The sequence below is a fragment of the Hydractinia symbiolongicarpus genome, chromosome 1 (assembly GCF_029227915.1).
Source record: "Hydractinia symbiolongicarpus strain clone_291-10 chromosome 1, HSymV2.1, whole genome shotgun sequence".
Lineage (NCBI taxonomy): Eukaryota > Metazoa > Cnidaria > Hydrozoa > Anthoathecata > Hydractiniidae > Hydractinia > Hydractinia symbiolongicarpus.
The window spans coordinates 13,259,167-13,276,202 of NC_079875.1; the positions used below are offsets into that span (position 1 = coordinate 13,259,167).

Consider the following 17,036-nt stretch of genomic DNA (forward strand, 5'->3'; position numbering starts at 1 on the left):
TCGAGTAATAACATATCCGTTCGATTAATAATAAATACGCATTGGTTTTTAAAACAGTGTTCCATATTATAGAAATATCTGTTTTTGGCTCAACTCGCAAGCAGTTTAAAAATTTGCTGAATTAAAACCGCCGAAAGCGGAATGTTTATAACCGTTCATTTTATAACATTTAACTTCCAAATTTTGTTTTTATAAATTTTTAACTTTTTCTTTATATCATTTTATATTTTTAAGTATCTTGATATTTTTTTATATTTTTCTAATAGCGTAAGCATAGATTTCTTTTCCTATTCATTGGTAATCATGGCAAACAAGCACCTCGTCCACAGGATCTTGTGACCCCTGAGCCATTTTCGCTGCTATCAACTTCATCAACAAGGGAAAATGCCCTGAAAACGAGGTTGGGAATTCCTTTTGATATCAATTTATGATACTACTTTTAAAAAGGCGTAAAAACTTAACCGCGAAATTCTCTTGTTCCATGGGCGTTTACACTTTTCGACTGGCCACGGAAAAAAATTACAAAGGTGTAATCTCTGCAAATAAATTTGGACGGAAACCTACCACAAAGGATAACTGCAACCTCGTTCCCAGGGCTTTGTGGTTCTAGGGCCGTTATTATGGAGCGACCAAATTCATCAAAAAGGCAAAATGCCCTGGGAACGAGGTTGACTGTACTGCTCTTGTTGAACGAAACACTAAAACGTCAAGCGCAAGGACTTACTATTTTCGGAAAGCATATACAAAAATGGGAAAATAAATTCATTCAGTTTATGTACAGACATTAAAATACAAAATACAAAAAAAATACAAAAACTATGAACAAACTTTATTCCAATTTCTTCTTAAGGACGGATGAAGAAACTCTGAAAAAGCACTGGGTACGAAGCTAGTTATAAAAAACACGATGTCAAATGTATACACAGTTGAAGTTAAATTTCCTTTCTACGGACTGACGGGGAAACACCAGCTTTTAAAAACTCAAAAAATCTAACAATTTAGCGTGGTAATAAAATTCGTTACAGACAAGGGTACCTGTGGATTGGGGCGTCCAATCCTCTACACGGTCCTTACGACGGTGGGTAAAGTTCACGTTTACTCAAACGTACAGGAAAGATGTGCTCAGTTCGCCAAAAAGGTTTGAAACGCTGCCTTTTCAAACTTCAAAATAGTGTTATTACGGATTTTGAATATAAATTCTGGAGAAAAATTTTATTCTTTATTTAACCTACGCTATGGGCACACATATCAAAAATTAAAAAACAAAAAAAACAAAAAAAATGAGTATTAAAAAAATAGATCTGGCAAAAAAATGAAATAAATTAATTATTAGATTTGCATTGTGTTTCACCCGTTCCAAAAAATAAAACGTTTGAAATAAACAAGAAATATTTTTTGCCTCGTTTACCCACTCGTAGTTTAGAAAGTTGTTGCAAAAAGTATGTATGTTGTCAACAATATTCATTCTTTAATCTGATTGGATTTGTTTCAGTTGTTTTACCGCTTTCCAGTAAAAATTAAAAAATCAAAATTATTTATCTAAGTTAATTAACTTACAGACAAAAGCACTGAATATTTGCATATACAAAGAACATCTATAACCTGAAACAATTTTTTTTCAAGAGACTGTACATGCTCAGCTCTACCACCATGCGTTTATCAATATATTAAATCTAAAAAGGCATCAGTGCTATCAAAAACTAAAATCAATGATGAAAGATTCGACAGAAATTGAACACTACGTTCGAATCACTCCGCGTTTGTCGTTTTCGTCGCTCGAGTTAATTGGGTGCGAGTCTATACTACCATACGAGCGTGTGATGCTATCTCTGTCCTCCGCCTCATCTTCTAAAAAAAAAGAGAGAAAAAGATTAGTAACACTTTTTCCGGTCACTTACAACAATGCAATTAATGGCGCGTGGCCTTGTGGTTATGGAGTTTGCTTCGTAATCACAAGGTCCGTGGTTTGCTCCACAACGCGGGGAATGTTTTTAGCAAGTGTCTTTACCACAGCTATGGGTCAACCTAAGCCATGTGAGGAAAATTCGGTAGGCAACGCTGGTGTATACGTAATGTATGCATTCAGAATACAGGACCCACATTGGCTATAGCTATCTTGTATAAATATTCAGAATAATAGTATGCTGCTGGTTAAGGATAATTGCTATTTATTTATTATAAAAACTCCCGAGTGGAGGTGAGGGTCGAGGCGGCGGGGAGCATGCCGATTTTTTTCGGGTTAAGGAGGTTGTGTTAGCACAACTCTTGCGATACTTCTGTGTTCCAACTCACACAGTCAAACAACAAATACTATGGTGAATAAAGGTATTGTACAAAATATACCCTCAAAACAGACATTTAAATGTATGGAAAGATGATTATTTAAGAAAGTGGACACACATTTTACTACACGGTTTTTTCAGAGGATGATGGATATTCATGCTTTCAAGGTTATCTAGTGTGGCTTAAAGATTTATAAAGTCATAGTGCCTTCTCTATTGCAGTTTTGGCGTTAAACTGTATGAGGGTTAGCCGGTACTGTCACCGAGTAATATATTAAATTAAAGGAAGTAGATACTAAATACCAATTTTTTTTATTTTTTTTTACCTTTAATAATTTTGCGCACAAAATTGAGTCGCTTTTTTTAAAACCTGAACTTTTGTCCACTGGCAAGCAACACATTTTCAATGTTCAAAAAAATATCAAAAAAATCTCTATCTCCTGGCTCCAATTGCACGCAACAAAGAAACAAAATAAATAAATAAATACGGAAATTAACATAGAGGAGTACCTTCTGAATGAAATGCATTTTTCCCCAGTGTAAACAGAACCATCATAGCTATCGCTGCAGCTACACCAGGCACAAACGTCATTATTGTTCTGTAGTATAATTGACAGTCAGTACAGCATAAACTACATAAAAGAAAATTAGGAGAAATAGAACGCACGATGCTTTGACTGTTTATAAAACTAAAAAACCGCCTATTACATAAAATTACCTTTAAATTCTGGCCTAGTTTGGAAAAAAAATTATAATTGGTGTGAAAACATTAATAAATATTTACCCGTTTTGCCTAAATGTTTTATACGTGACAAAACCAACATCTTTCATTATCAGCATGGTTTTTGTTTCCTATACCAGATTTTGTCACATCAAAGCAGTTTAAATTTTTTGAAACAACATTGGGAAGGTGGAAAGAACAATATTGTGGTATCATCACCATCATGTGAACCATACTTTTTTGGCGTCAATATAACGAAACATCAAGATTTTTTTATGTCTTTATTTTCAACATGTTTGTTTTGTAAGCCATGCCAATTTTTATCGATACCGAAGTGCTTTTTTTTTAATTTTTTTATTTGTTCAGTACACCAAATTTTGTGACTAACAGAGCATTTTTAATTTTCGGCTTAATTTTGGCCTAAAACAGTATCACGGTGATGAGATTTTGACTTCACCATAATTTTCAGCATTTTTCTTGTTTGCTATGCTAAATTTTGTCGGAAACCTAATCGAGCTCCAGTCAGTGAGTATAATCCGGTAAACTATCTAGGGCATATACTAAAAGAAAAACTTTCTGGATGTATATTAAAAACTGAAGCCGGAATAAATGATCTTACTATGATGTTAGGAGCTCATTTTAATATCACTCTCCTTCAGGGCTTGATGTAATCACAAACTTAACGGACATTGTCCAGTAAAATCTTTTCCTGCTACACACTAAGACTTCTTTTTAATCTCCACTTTTCATATATGAAATTACAAACTCAAACAAAAAAATATAAAAGTCTTTTATAAAAAAAAAAAAAATGTTAATTGAAAGTCACATGAAATAAAACTTTTCTGTTATTTGCATGATCTTTGTGTTGCGTACGAATGTCAATTTTTTTCCTGCGCGCGCATGTTTGAATGCACGCTTCTCGATTTCCCCGAGAATTGCCGAGCTCTATAAATAGGCTGCTATTTCATAACTCTGATGAGGTTATTACTGAGTGGTTGTTATAAAGCGTATATTCGCCATGAAAGTAAAAAACAAAAGTCCTTTGTTTAAAAGATGTTTTTATACATCCAAAGAAGTTTTCACGTTTTTAGACGAGGCACGGTGGTCACGGTAATGCATTTTGTGTTATCTGTTATTTTGATTTAGGGTTTGCTATGCACGTTTATATAAAAACACTCAACTTAAAATAAGTCTTCAGTTGTTCTGAACCTTTTCAATTTGAAGCCTAAAAATGTTGTTAAATTGTTTTTAATTTATCTCTTACGCCATTTTTAAAGATTAAGCGCATTCTTGTACTTCTTGCTATTGACCAGACCTTAAATGTCCTTGGCATGTTTTAAAAGTGTTGAACCTCGGAAGTCATATGTTCTTGTATAGTTTGTTCTTACTAAGATAACAACGTGTACGCGTTTATTTTTCTTGTTTGCATCTCTATTGTATTTCCCATGTATGGGTGTTTTATCACAGATCACTGGTAGTTTAGTGGGTTTTTAAGGTAGGTCTTTCGAGCGGGTGTGTTTTTTCACCCTCTTTCTGTGGAGTTAACGTGTAGTGCTTTGTCGCTCGCAACATTGATATTTGCGAATCGATCGAATTTAGGTATTTTTTGCACAATTTATTTCACGAATACGTCTTTTTGTAACAAAACTTCAAATCTTAATAAAACAATAGCAAACTAAAGGCGGTGACATACGACTCGATTATTCGAATTCGACAAATTGAATTGTGTTTTAGCATGCTCGGACTAATCGATTTTAATATTGATAAAGTCGGAATGTTTCATCTTTTTCCATTAATCTGAAGTTTAAGCCAATCAAAACCTGTATTTTTTGCAAACGAAAGGCTTTCAACCAATCAAATTGCATATTTTTTTGTGTTTATTGAGTGAAATAAAGGCACTGTAGCACGTTTAAAAACACGTTAACAAGTCGTTCATGGGATAGGATTCTTGGAATGCTTAAGTGAAACAAACGTAGGGATGAGAATAAAAAAGCAAGTTTCGTGAGCATAAGACATAAAAAAGTATCGTAGATCCGCAAAAAATTTTCCTTTTTTCTAGTCATGTTTTTCGTTCACCTACTTCGATTACAATTTATCGAAAAAAAGGGGGATTCTCGTGTATTAGCTGTCAATTTCTATATATTCATTTTATAATTTCGATAAATCAATTTCGAATAATTAAATCATATCACCACCAAACATAAGCTTGCCCGTTCAATTTTTCGACCCTGACTTTAATCAAACTTTCCCTGATATTTCCCTGTATTTCATTCAGATAAGGATCTATTTTAAAATGGAACGAAAAATTTCAGATTTCAAGACTGGCTGTAAAGAATGTATTCGCATACTTCATCAACCTCCCTTATAATCAACGGCAGCATTTAGCGTTTGCCGTCCATGAGTCTTCATATTTTAAATTTACAACAGCAAAATTTTGCCTAAACAACTTCCTAGAAATAAATCCGTGCATGCGATCTTAAGAAATTAAAATTTGCATACTTTTCATGTTTGAAGAACTGAAAAATTATCTGTGAGGCTTCCTTTGTTGAAATGTTAGAGCGCTTTAAACATTAGAATCATAAGGCAGCCCATTTTGTAAGTAAAACTTATAAGAGAATCTTTTGGAGGTTGCTTTATTTTCATGATGCATAATCACAAATGGAAGAAATAAAAAGATTGCTACTTACGGATCATTGATGCAAGGGTGAAAGTATTGAATCAACATTATAGCTGCACCGTTTGATAGCTTATCCAAAAAACTCATTGAACCATATACAAAAGCTCCAGTATCCTGTAAAAAGCAGCAGGTAGTAAAGACAAATTATCTACATTACAGTTTCCTTTTTTTTCTAATAAAACACACACATAAACTTACTGAGAAATTTATTCCATTTATTTTATACGTTAATCAAAACACTAGGTAATTTTTATTTACGCCAGAGGCACACAGATATTTTAGGTGATAATGGCAAAGGTGAAAATGTTAGATTTTGGGTGTCATTTCGCTTTTTTGAAATCGCTTTCATAGTTTTCTAATGTTTGACAGAAAATTTTTTTCTAGTCATTAAAAAACATTGCAGGCCTGACACGTTTTTGCAAGCAGCCAATCAAGTTGCAGTATTTTTGTCTAATGTTTGGCTTGCGACAATTATTAGCTCTATAGACGAATGACAACATGATAAAATTGCCAGTTAAGTGTAATGAAATGCATATCACCCTTAAACTTGTCTCTAATTCTCTCGGGACAGGGTTTCATTGTAAAATTTAGAATAGCAACATAAGAAAAGAAACGAAAAAAAAACAGGCCAATGATTTTTAATACATCAAGAGAAGCAATTTTTGCCAATTTGTTGTTTAAATTTTCTCTTTTACTTTGCGAATCAGGTATTTAAACAATTTTACCTCATTTCCGAACTCTATCTGATCTCTCTCTCCCATAAAAATTCTACCTACCTATCCCCTTTTAATAATGAAATGCCTAAGCAATATAAATTTTTGTGAATCTAGTGATTTTCAAAATGTTTATTTTGCGAATAAAGGAATTTTCTCAGGGAGAAAAAATTATGCCAACTGTATAAAGATTTCAAAAAAACAAACAAAAAAAAAACGCTTTCTATGACATATCACACTGACCGTGTTCTCTCCAATCATTTCGGATATCATTGCCAACGAATCAATCAACAGCGTTGATCCACCCATACCCAGCAAAACTGTACCACCATAGAGTTGATGTTTATTGGAAAATGATAACCCTCTTAGGAAATAAAACCAAGTACTACAAAAAAAGTTTTTTTATAAAGAAGCGGACTTAAAAACAGGTTCGATGAAAATTTAAAGAAAAATAAGAATAACAATCAAACCTCGATCCAAATATCAGAATTAATCCAAAGAAGAATGTGAACTGAAAGAAAAATAACAAAAAATTAGAAAATAAGTACCAAAAATAACAAGTTTTTTCGTATCGAGTATATCTCAGCAAGAGCCTAACAAAAATATTATGGCTTACATTTTTCTATGAAAGATTTCAATACAATTTCTTCAAATTGTACGTTTTTAATAAACTGCAATATGTAAAGGGCGTATCAGCTGAGGGGCGTAGCAAAGGGCGTAGAACCTGAGGAAGGGGGGTGATCATTTCTATTACAAACTGTTACGAAAATTTAGGACCGGGAGGATGGCCCTTAAATCACTTCAAACAAAATAAACTTTGCGCTCACCTTAAGACCCAACTTTGAATTTAACCGCTTTGCAATTAATGAAGCAATTATACCGCTAAAGTATATCACAGCTGGAGCGATAGCAATTGAACTCTAAACGCATATTTAAAGTAGAATTGTTCAGAAAATATTAAGAGAATAAATGTGGTTGTACAGTTCACAGTTGGTGAAATAATATGCAGGGATATTTCGTGAATTAAGTTAGTCTTAAATTTTGTGTTTGTTCGGCGGATGAAATCTAATAAATGACTAACCAAATGACTAACCAAATGAAAGATCAAATAAACACTTTTAAACTTTTAGTCCCTGTGGACAAAAAAAGGATTAGGTGCTCATGAAACTCTAGAAAAAAGATGTTATTAGGCTTTTACTAGAGATTGAAATTATAACTTGTTATAACAGTGAAGAAGGGGTTTCACGATAAAATCTTTTTTTACCTAGATCAAACATATATCAGAGTTACAGGCCAATCATTAGGCCATGTGCATTGTGATTGTTCTGTTGTATTTGTTTATACTTAAGAGATATTTTCAATGTTGGACCAAGTGACCTTTTTAACTTTTTCACATGACTTGCTTCACTAGCATCTAAGGCTTGCTTTATACTGTAAATTTATCCAGAATCCACATTTGATTAAATCCGTAATATTTTCTGATGTAAACTGACAAAAACACATATCTGAATAACTTCGGTATAAGACAAAGGAGATAATTTAAAAATCCAGTCCATACAAATAAAAATTTATTTTCTTAACTCTATTATACCTGAGCTTTTTTGCCCCTCAGTGCACGCAGGCCATAAATCCTGAACCACTTGTGCTTAAGTGATGAAACTTGGCTCAGTTGGAGAATGTCTTAGTACAAACTCAATCCAGGTAAAAAAATAATTAGATAACGTCATAGGGACTAGAAATGATGTCACACATCTGAAAAATGGCCATTTTCCCAATGTTTCAGTACGTTTTAATTTCTCGCATGTTACTAATGATATGGCCTTGATTCTTGATAGATTTGTGGAATGAATACCAAAATGTGTTTCACATGAAAAAAGTAATTTTAATGACGTCATTGGGATAAAAATGACGTTATTTCGGCAAGAAAACTTTTTATTTTAACGATAAAGATAAAAAGACCCGTTCTACCAGAAATATTGATGCTCATGTCATTAAACTCGGCATTTTTGTAGAACAGGGCATAAAGTTAATCAAGGTAAGGAAAACAATATAATAACATCATTGAGGTCCGAAATGACGTCAATTTGCTGGATCGATATTTCCTTCTAATCTAGTCTGCTTTTTGTCCCTAATAACTGTATATCACCTTAGTAACACCTTGGTTACCACTTAGTAACCAACATACATGTAACAAATATTTATATACCATATACAACATCTTATGATTATCGACAGTTTTCAAAATTTCAAAAAATTTACCCCTGCCCAAAAAATGCAATACCCCCAGCAAAGTACAAAATTTTTCCAAATTTTTCTTTTTTATCAGAAGCCCAAACGAAAGTTAGGAATAGTCACAAAATTTTAGCACTTTATCACATGTGTATCCAAAGTTATGCCTAGTCAAAGAGGTCGCTGGCACTTTGTGCTCCCCCCCTCCCAGGTATAATAGGGTTAAAGTATTACTTTTTTTTGTTTAAATCTGGATATATACTCTCTTTGAATCTGATTTGTGAAAGTGTAAATGCAGCATAAGATACACTTTTTAGGGGCAAGCCTATTTTGAAAAACTTTTTTTAAACTAGATTTTTATTTAAAAATATTACATTTGCTTTAAACAAGTAAAGGAAACGGAATTTTAGAATTTTTCAATCTGAATTTTCACTTATATAACAATTTTAAGAAGCAAGTCCAATTGAGTCCAATTTTCTTACCAGCGGATGTACACAGTTACTTACTATCTTACCTTATTTTTAAAATAATTTTACTATGTGGATTTTCCTTAGGTAGTACTATAATACGTCACTTTACACAAATTATACCTTCTCTAGGTGGAGGGTCTCCAATACGAAATATGAAACGTAAACTTGTGATATATTGACAATAAGGCGTGTCATCATGTATAACATGCCAACCTATAAGAAATTGACAATAATAATAGCATTATTATCCTGCTGAAACTTATTAGAACTTCATAGATATTCAAACATTAGGAAATAAAAAAATAATCTTTTGACAATACTTTGGGTGTACAGTACACTCATTATCAAGTCTTCTGTATAATAAAAAATAGTTTATCGCAGAAAATATGTGACCTATAGAAAGACTCTTGCCTTGTTTTAAAAAACTCAGTTTTTTTTCATGATAAACACATTTCAAAAGTTTTGAATAAATGCTTTGTTAGTTTGGGACAATAATATAAAAAAATTACACGTAGCCCTCATGTCAACATGTAGGATGTCAACATGTAGGATTTGTATTATTTATTGAGTATATTATGCAATACGGTGTGTAACAAGATTCAAGATGAAAGAATATGAAGGAAATGCAAAAAAAAATTACCTGGTAAAACAAAGGTACTTTAAACCAGTCCTTTATTGTTCTTTGGCAAATTTCTTCGTTTTCCTGGACACTTTTATTTCTTATAAGTGCTTCCTCCTCCTCATCATCATCTTCTTCATTTTTACATGCAGGTACATAAGCATGTATTAATTGTTCTTTTACTCCAACATGAAATATTATCATAAACACTAAGCCAACAACAACAACACATATTGCCAGAATCTAAATAGAGCAAAAAGACATTTCCATTCAGTGTTAAATATTTGTGAATCAGCAGTTCTTTTTCTGTATCAATTGTTATTCTGTGAAACACAACTAAAATGACACAATAACATGGAAACGAAATGATGGTTGAAATCAACCACTTCTATTTTGAAAGCATATAGAATTATGTGTAACGTATTTCCAAAAATACGAATTTCGTATTTCTGGAAGTGCACACATTTTGAAAAAATACAAAATTCCTAATTCGTATTTTAAAACATACAAATTACTGTCTAGTTTAGTAGAAGGTTTCCCATAAATATTGTAGAAAACTTTTGTAAAAATAAATTTTGTGGTTTTATCCTTGTTTTTTCACTTGCGAAAAAGACTACAAAATTTGCTATTATAAATTCCCATATTCAAGGTAGATATTTATTAAAGATAAGACTAAAAATCAACTGCTCACTGTCACCACTAGTACTCTCTTTGTGTTAATCACAAATTCTAAAAACTGGGAGTTAAAAGGAAGTCAAAAAATTTGACGAAAACAGCATAATGTAAGCAACTAAGATCTTCATATGATGTGCTTAGAAACACTTTATTATGTCATTTTATCCATTAGTATTTTGTATTTGGTAGATAAGAAACTGAAATTAAAAAAGACTTTTAAATTCAGAAATCAAAACTTTAACACAACAACAAACCTGGAATTTTGGTGCATCTGCAGAAGAAAGATATGAATGGCTTGAAGAAGCATTTTTTATAGAGCTCATTTCAAAAAGTATAAAACATACTGCAAAAACTAACATATTTGACAGAATTGTGAACAGATATCTAAAAAACAACAAAATACCAAAATGATATCATAATCTGCCTCTTCTTCTGTTAAGTTATAGTGCCTTATATTTCACGATAGAAGCTAAACATGAACATGATATATGAAGCAATGCAACCTACCTGATGGCATTCAGTTCCACTTTTCCTTGTTCACAAAACGTTAGTTCAGGAATCAATGACAAGTGAGATATTTGGGTTGCGGCCCAACCAAATTGAAAAATTATTACAAACGGTATATAGTATATCATGCGTGCAGTTTGTGAAGCATCATTACCCACGTAAATACACAAACTAAAGATGAAGGGAAATGAAACTGCTACGCAAAACACGCCAAGTAAATGCCATATTTTTCGTCTACCATATCGTACATTTGTTGTTTTATCTGACTCGTAACCAACAAAAGGAGTTGCCAGAGCATCAGAAATTTGTCCAACTAATATTAACACTCCAGAGTTTATATTATTAAATACAGCAACTTTGTGGAAGAACAATAGCATATAAGAAAACCACATGGATGCACACAAATCATTTAACACATGACCAACACCATACGAAAGCTTCTTTTGCAATGGAAATTTCACCTTCTTTATTTTTTTCCCACTCATTTTGATTTTTCTTGTTGGTACCTAAAATGAATAATATTTCTTACTGGAGAACTAACAAGAAAACTTTTAATTTATTTATTTAAAACATTAAAAAAAAATGGAAACAACATGACATAAAAAAGTTATACATTTTAGCATTTTTTATGTCTGGCTTGGTGTGTGCATGCTTGACTGCTGGTCAATTACACTAATGTTTGCAACCTGGTTCATGTATTTGATTTGTAATTTGGCGCCATATCTTAGTGGTTACAACTCTCTCACTTTGTGGGGGACAGGGGTTTGATTCCCCTTGGCGAAGAGTTGATATGAGCAAGTGAATGTTACCATATCGTTAACCCAAGCCATATAAGGAAATTGGGGAGGCGGTGCACTATGTGGGCCGTTGGATGTTGCAGGGAGTTGTCTGGCAGAGTGCCGAACCTAATTGGGTCTGCGTAGCTCAAAGAGAAATATCAATAATTCTGCAGAAAATTTCTACTTTATTTTATAACGCACACTTTTAATATCATGGCACCCACAATAGCACTCCATTGACTTTAAAAATTTTGAAAAACGTTTTTAAAGACAAAAGAATGTGCACATATTCATTCTCTAATGAGTGATTGAAGTCCTTGGTAAAGAATTATTAGTCTTTTTTGACAATAAACACAGTAAAAATTATTCAAATGACTACCCAAATGCTTATTAATAAAGCAAATTAGCCAATGAAATGTATCTAAATGTATCAAAGCATGCACAGTTTGTTTTGTTTTAATTTGACCTAGAAAAAATTGATTCGCCAACCAATAAGAACACAATCATCAGTGTTTACTCTTAAAAAACTCAGTATTAAAAAGAATTCAAAATAACTGATATATTTTTTTAATACCTTAAACATTCTTACATTCATTCTTTATTATAATACCCATATGCATCTGTCTGTCACGCAAAATGGTAACCACAGTAGCGAGACACACGAAAGGCGGCTAATAAAGGACGGGTGAACCTGGGTATTTATCCGCATGTTAACGACTAGTACTTTAAAATTCTCCACTTTTCTTGTTTCCCATGGAAATCTGAACAATATTTTACAGCTAATTCGCTGCGATTCTGCAATTCACAATTCACTCCTCAGAAATCTGCCTGAAAGGAAATAGATATATGCAAAAACATCTTTGTTCTATTGTTAATGTCCAAAGATTTCCCATATTGTTAATAAGAGATCATAAAAAATCCTGCAACTTCCTATATTGTAGATAGTGTTTATATTTTTATTTGCAGACTAATATTAACAATTTTGTACGACAATTCCCTTCATGTATCACATTATTCATAACATGATTATTTTCAAACTAGTAGTAACTTCCTAATCACTTGTATTTATATCTTAATTAGATGTATTTACACCTAACGCTGAAATACATGAGAAGTTTAATTCATTAGAGATTAATCAATATAAAACATACATACAACTGGGTGGCCAAATTTATGCATGTTCTAACTTAAAAAAAAATAGTCTTAGTACACAGAAAGTTTTCTTTCAAATAAATTTATCTTGTGTTCCAGCCTTAGGCAAACTACCTTGGTTGAATACTAACAAACATTTTTGTATAAATACTGTGTATTTTAGATTTCATGTGTAAGAAAAACATTTCTAAGTCAATGCTACATACATGCCACACTACAGAAATACAATCCTTTTGATCTTTAAAAACAACCCTGTCCAAATAAAACCAATTTTATTGGCATTTACCTATATTACCTTAAAGACTATTATTTCACTTTGTGTAAATATAAGCCTTAGCATGTTTGATTTATAAGTTTATTTTAAACAACATGTTTCGACAGGGTTAGAAATTTTCTTAATGCTTAGATTTATGTGTTTTCATTCATGCCAGTGTGTTTTAAAGCAGTTTGCACTTGCATGACTGTATTAAACAGTTCCTTTAACAATTAAAATCCATAGTTAAAATCATCTAAGCTCACTTTAGTTTTAATATAATATATAAAAATAAACTATGAATGTACCTACACTGATTGTAGCCAGCACACACTAGTAGCTAAAACTTGTAATAAATTATTAATTATACCATACAAATGATGCAAATCCATTCATTTCAATCAAATTGCACAAGTCAAACATTCAAAGTTGATTAAAAAACTTCCTATTTTGTATACATTCTTTGAAATATCTCTTTGAAAAATAATTAAGCTACATGTTCCCTTGTTCCAACCAAGCAACATATAAGTATTCAGTAAGAATATTTTTTCAACACAATGCCAATAATAGCTATATGCTGTATGCAGTAAAGAAAATTAAATCAATTATATAGTAATATATAAATTTTACTTTCAAGTCGATGATGAATGTTCTTTTAGATTTGGTGATGCAAAAAATTTCGTTGAATACCAAAAACATTTAAAAACACATAAAAAAAAGTCTGTAAAAATGATTAAATTGGCTCAATGACTAGTATTTTGTACCAATCAAAATCTTTACTCCCTTTTTTCACCAACTAACCTGTATAACAACATTATGTTGGTGGCTTTTGCTTTATCTTTAGAGTATATGTAAGACCTAAAATGCCTCAAAAATAAAATAATATAAAGATTTATAGTTTTTCTTAATAAAGAAACAAGTATATAAATTCATAATAGCATATTTTTAAATTACAGTTTTAGTACAAACTTTGATAAAAAAGGGGAATTTGTAAAATTATTTTGAATGTATTTTAAGCCATAAACTCAACAAAAAATAGTCTGTAACAGTTGTTAGTGCAATTTAGTTAGTAAAAAGATACCGTACTTTGCACAAGTGATATATATTTTTACCAAACTTTATTTGCAGACTTGTTTCTACTGATAAGGCACCAATCAATTAGTAAATACATTTTAACATCCTAATTATACCCATTCTTTTTTATTAATTTCTTTTTTAACAGACACTAAAAACAAACATTATATGACAAACAGATTTATTGAGAAAGCAAAGAAAATGAGAACTCCTGCTAATATCAATTAAAAGTATATATAAAATTAAAATGAAACTAGTTTAAAAAGAAAGTGAAACAGATGTAAGTTATTACGTAAGTTATCTGCCCACAGAAAATGCAAACAACACATTAAATTTTGTACTTTGACATATCAAGTTTAACATGTGACATGAAAATGGTGCATGATACAAAATTTCATACACGGTTTTCCTGCGATGTAGACACAAACCATTTCTCTGTTACATTTAAGGCGAAGTCAGGTTTTCCATAACTTTTGGAAATCTCAGTCAAAACTAAATGAAATTTAGTATCTACCATGTTGTCTGTAACTATAACGATTAATGACATCAAAACATAACGACAACAAAAATCCTTTTTCTGAACTATTTATTTTGAAATTATTACGTTAAACATTTTTTTGTTTGATTGGCATTAAGGTTTTTATCTTGCCAAAAAAAGTTTATCTGTATATATTCCATAAACATTTTTATTCTTTTTATTCTGCTTAACAGGCAGTCAGTAACTGATGTAACTTAATGCATCTTATTTTGGCTAAAAAAATCCTAATAGAGTTAGGCTCAATCTACAAACCAAGGATTCAATGATCTAGGCATTTTGTCTTCTGCCATTTTTGACTATCGTGCTATGGTATACCAGTTCCAACCAAGCTGAACAATCATAAACATTTTTTATAGTTTTTGTATTTGGAATAAACCTTGCATTAACTCACAAAACAAAGTGAAACTGCATCTTGTGATTACTAAGACAACAAAATGGAAAGCTAGGTTTAGTTAATCTGACTGTAAAACATTAAATTTAGTATGGTTAAACTTCAATATTTTCATTTCAGGCCTCATGACTGGATCATGGGATGCCTGTAGATCCAATGCTTATATTACAGGAAACCTGGTTTGTAGGTTGAGCCAACCAGGTCAATAAGTAAAACACAAAATATATAAGGTGAAAATTTCTTTTTGACCTCATAGTTGCAGTACAGTTGAAAAGTAAGCTGAAAAAGTATTTTCTGTTTAAAAAAATTATTTTAATCATTTTAAAAAATCGAAAATAGGTTTTCTGCATCTAATTCTCTAATTTAACTGGAGATGTTCAACATGAAAAAATAACAATATATCAAATAGATTTACGAAACAAAAAAACTAAACTGTTATATCAGTCATCGATTTTTTGATGTCAGCATTTCTTTCTGTTGATCATGCCAAACTTCTAATACAATGGTATACATATTGACTGACTACCATGTATTTAAAGTTTGATGAAATTAAGAAAAAACAAAATTTACTACTGTTTCAGGCCATCCTTTTATCACCAAGTCAGTACTTATATCACCACCCTCTTAAAAAAACTAAGAATTTATAAGAACCCCGCGTAGGCAATATAATGTTCTAACTTAAATAATTTAGAGCTCTCAATTTGAGTTATGTCTTGCTTAAAGCATCTTGTAAAAGTTAATAGCCTCTCGTGCTCCTAAAATTGGACCATCTAATCAAATAATTTTTAATACACATCTTAAACCATGGTAAAACACATACAGCACTGTCATGGAGTTGAATTATGAAGTTAGATATTTTGTGTATCTGTTTATGCTAAAACAATAATCCATAAACAAAGTGTTGGCCTAGATCACATTTTCTCTTGTGGGGCATTGCTTAGTGGTTGTAACTCCCACACTTCGTACGGGGGGCAGGGGATCGATTTCCTTTTGTGGCGTTTTGATAAAGGCAATTGAATGTTACCATAGCCCCTACGTAACCCCAGGAATGTGAGTGAAATGGGGGAGATGGCACACTGTGTGGGCAGTTGGGTGTTGCTAGAAGTTGCCTGATAGAGAGCTTAGACCCTAACTATTTCTGCGTAATTATTAGGACAAAACTGTAATTTCTGCCAAACAGCATCACGTTACAAAAGTTAACTGCGTGAAAGAATTGTCAGAGGACTTACTAGGGATAAAACCAGGGAAAAGTTATTGGCAGAAAAGAAACTAACACTGGAAACTGCAGTGAAAATATGCAATAAACATAAAAACGATGAACGGATCAGCAAAGGTAAGAATCCTAAAATGATTATGTCCAAATTTTGTGTACGAAAACATATTTTTGGGCAAGAGTCGTGTCCTGCATGGGTACAGAAATGTAAAGTGTGCAGTTTACAAAACATTTTGCAAAAAGCATAGCTTGTTTGATAAGTGGATAAAAATTCAAACCAAGGTGTGAATGAACAGGGAATGAACTTGGGGCGCTATTTTTGGGAAACGTGGGGGAAGAGAATGCAGTGCAGGTTTAAAGGGTTCAGGTGGGAGTAAGTGGAAATATGTACGAAATTAAACTTTTGGCAAGGCATGACGAAATTAACTTTTAAGTGGATACAGGCACAGAAGTTACAGTAATTGGTGGAAACCACCTCTAAAAGTTTGGAATTCACAAAAAAACAGTTACAAGACACTACAAAGACATTGATTGGCCCAGATCATGAGAAGCTAGAATGTCTCTGCTATTTCCACACATGGGTTTCATAAAGGACATTACTGTTTTTGTATGTGCAGGAGTACATGTAAACAGATCTTTAATCTTAAAGGGAACCCAAGGTATAAAATGATGTTGGACTTATATCATAGAGCTTAAAAAGTTAGCTAACAAGTCTTTTTAAATTTTTTAAAAAGCTCTTTTCG

General features: G+C 32.0%; 1 protein-coding gene across 3 annotated transcripts in view; it reads right to left on the minus strand.

The window, feature by feature from the left end:
* Positions 1 to 706: 706 nt before the first annotated feature.
* The window catches only part of LOC130640794 (major facilitator superfamily domain-containing protein 12-like), a 29,177-nt gene continuing 12,847 nt past the window's right edge, over positions 707 to 17,036 (minus strand). Inside the window, exons 2-12 of one of the 3 annotated variants that reach the window (XM_057447360.1) lie at positions 12,262 to 12,500; positions 10,894 to 11,399; positions 10,641 to 10,770; positions 9,733 to 9,954; positions 9,213 to 9,305; positions 7,221 to 7,313; positions 6,864 to 6,904; positions 6,637 to 6,778; positions 5,691 to 5,794; positions 2,793 to 2,914; positions 707 to 1,848 (exon numbers count right to left, since the gene is read on the minus strand). In XM_057447360.1, the coding sequence (XP_057303343.1) occupies positions 1,739 to 1,848; positions 2,793 to 2,914; positions 5,691 to 5,794; positions 6,637 to 6,778; positions 6,864 to 6,904; positions 7,221 to 7,313; positions 9,213 to 9,305; positions 9,733 to 9,954; positions 10,641 to 10,770; positions 10,894 to 11,399; positions 12,262 to 12,267 (1,569 nt within the window). In that variant the 5' untranslated portion in view covers positions 12,268 to 12,500 and the 3' untranslated portion in view covers positions 707 to 1,738. Of the gene's footprint in view, positions 1,849 to 2,792; positions 2,915 to 5,690; positions 5,795 to 6,636; positions 6,779 to 6,863; positions 6,905 to 7,220; positions 7,314 to 9,212; positions 9,306 to 9,732; positions 9,955 to 10,640; positions 10,771 to 10,893; positions 11,400 to 12,246; positions 12,501 to 17,036 lie in introns of all 3 variants that reach the window. The other 2 variants (XM_057447352.1, XM_057447368.1) reach the window with 2 other exon arrangements.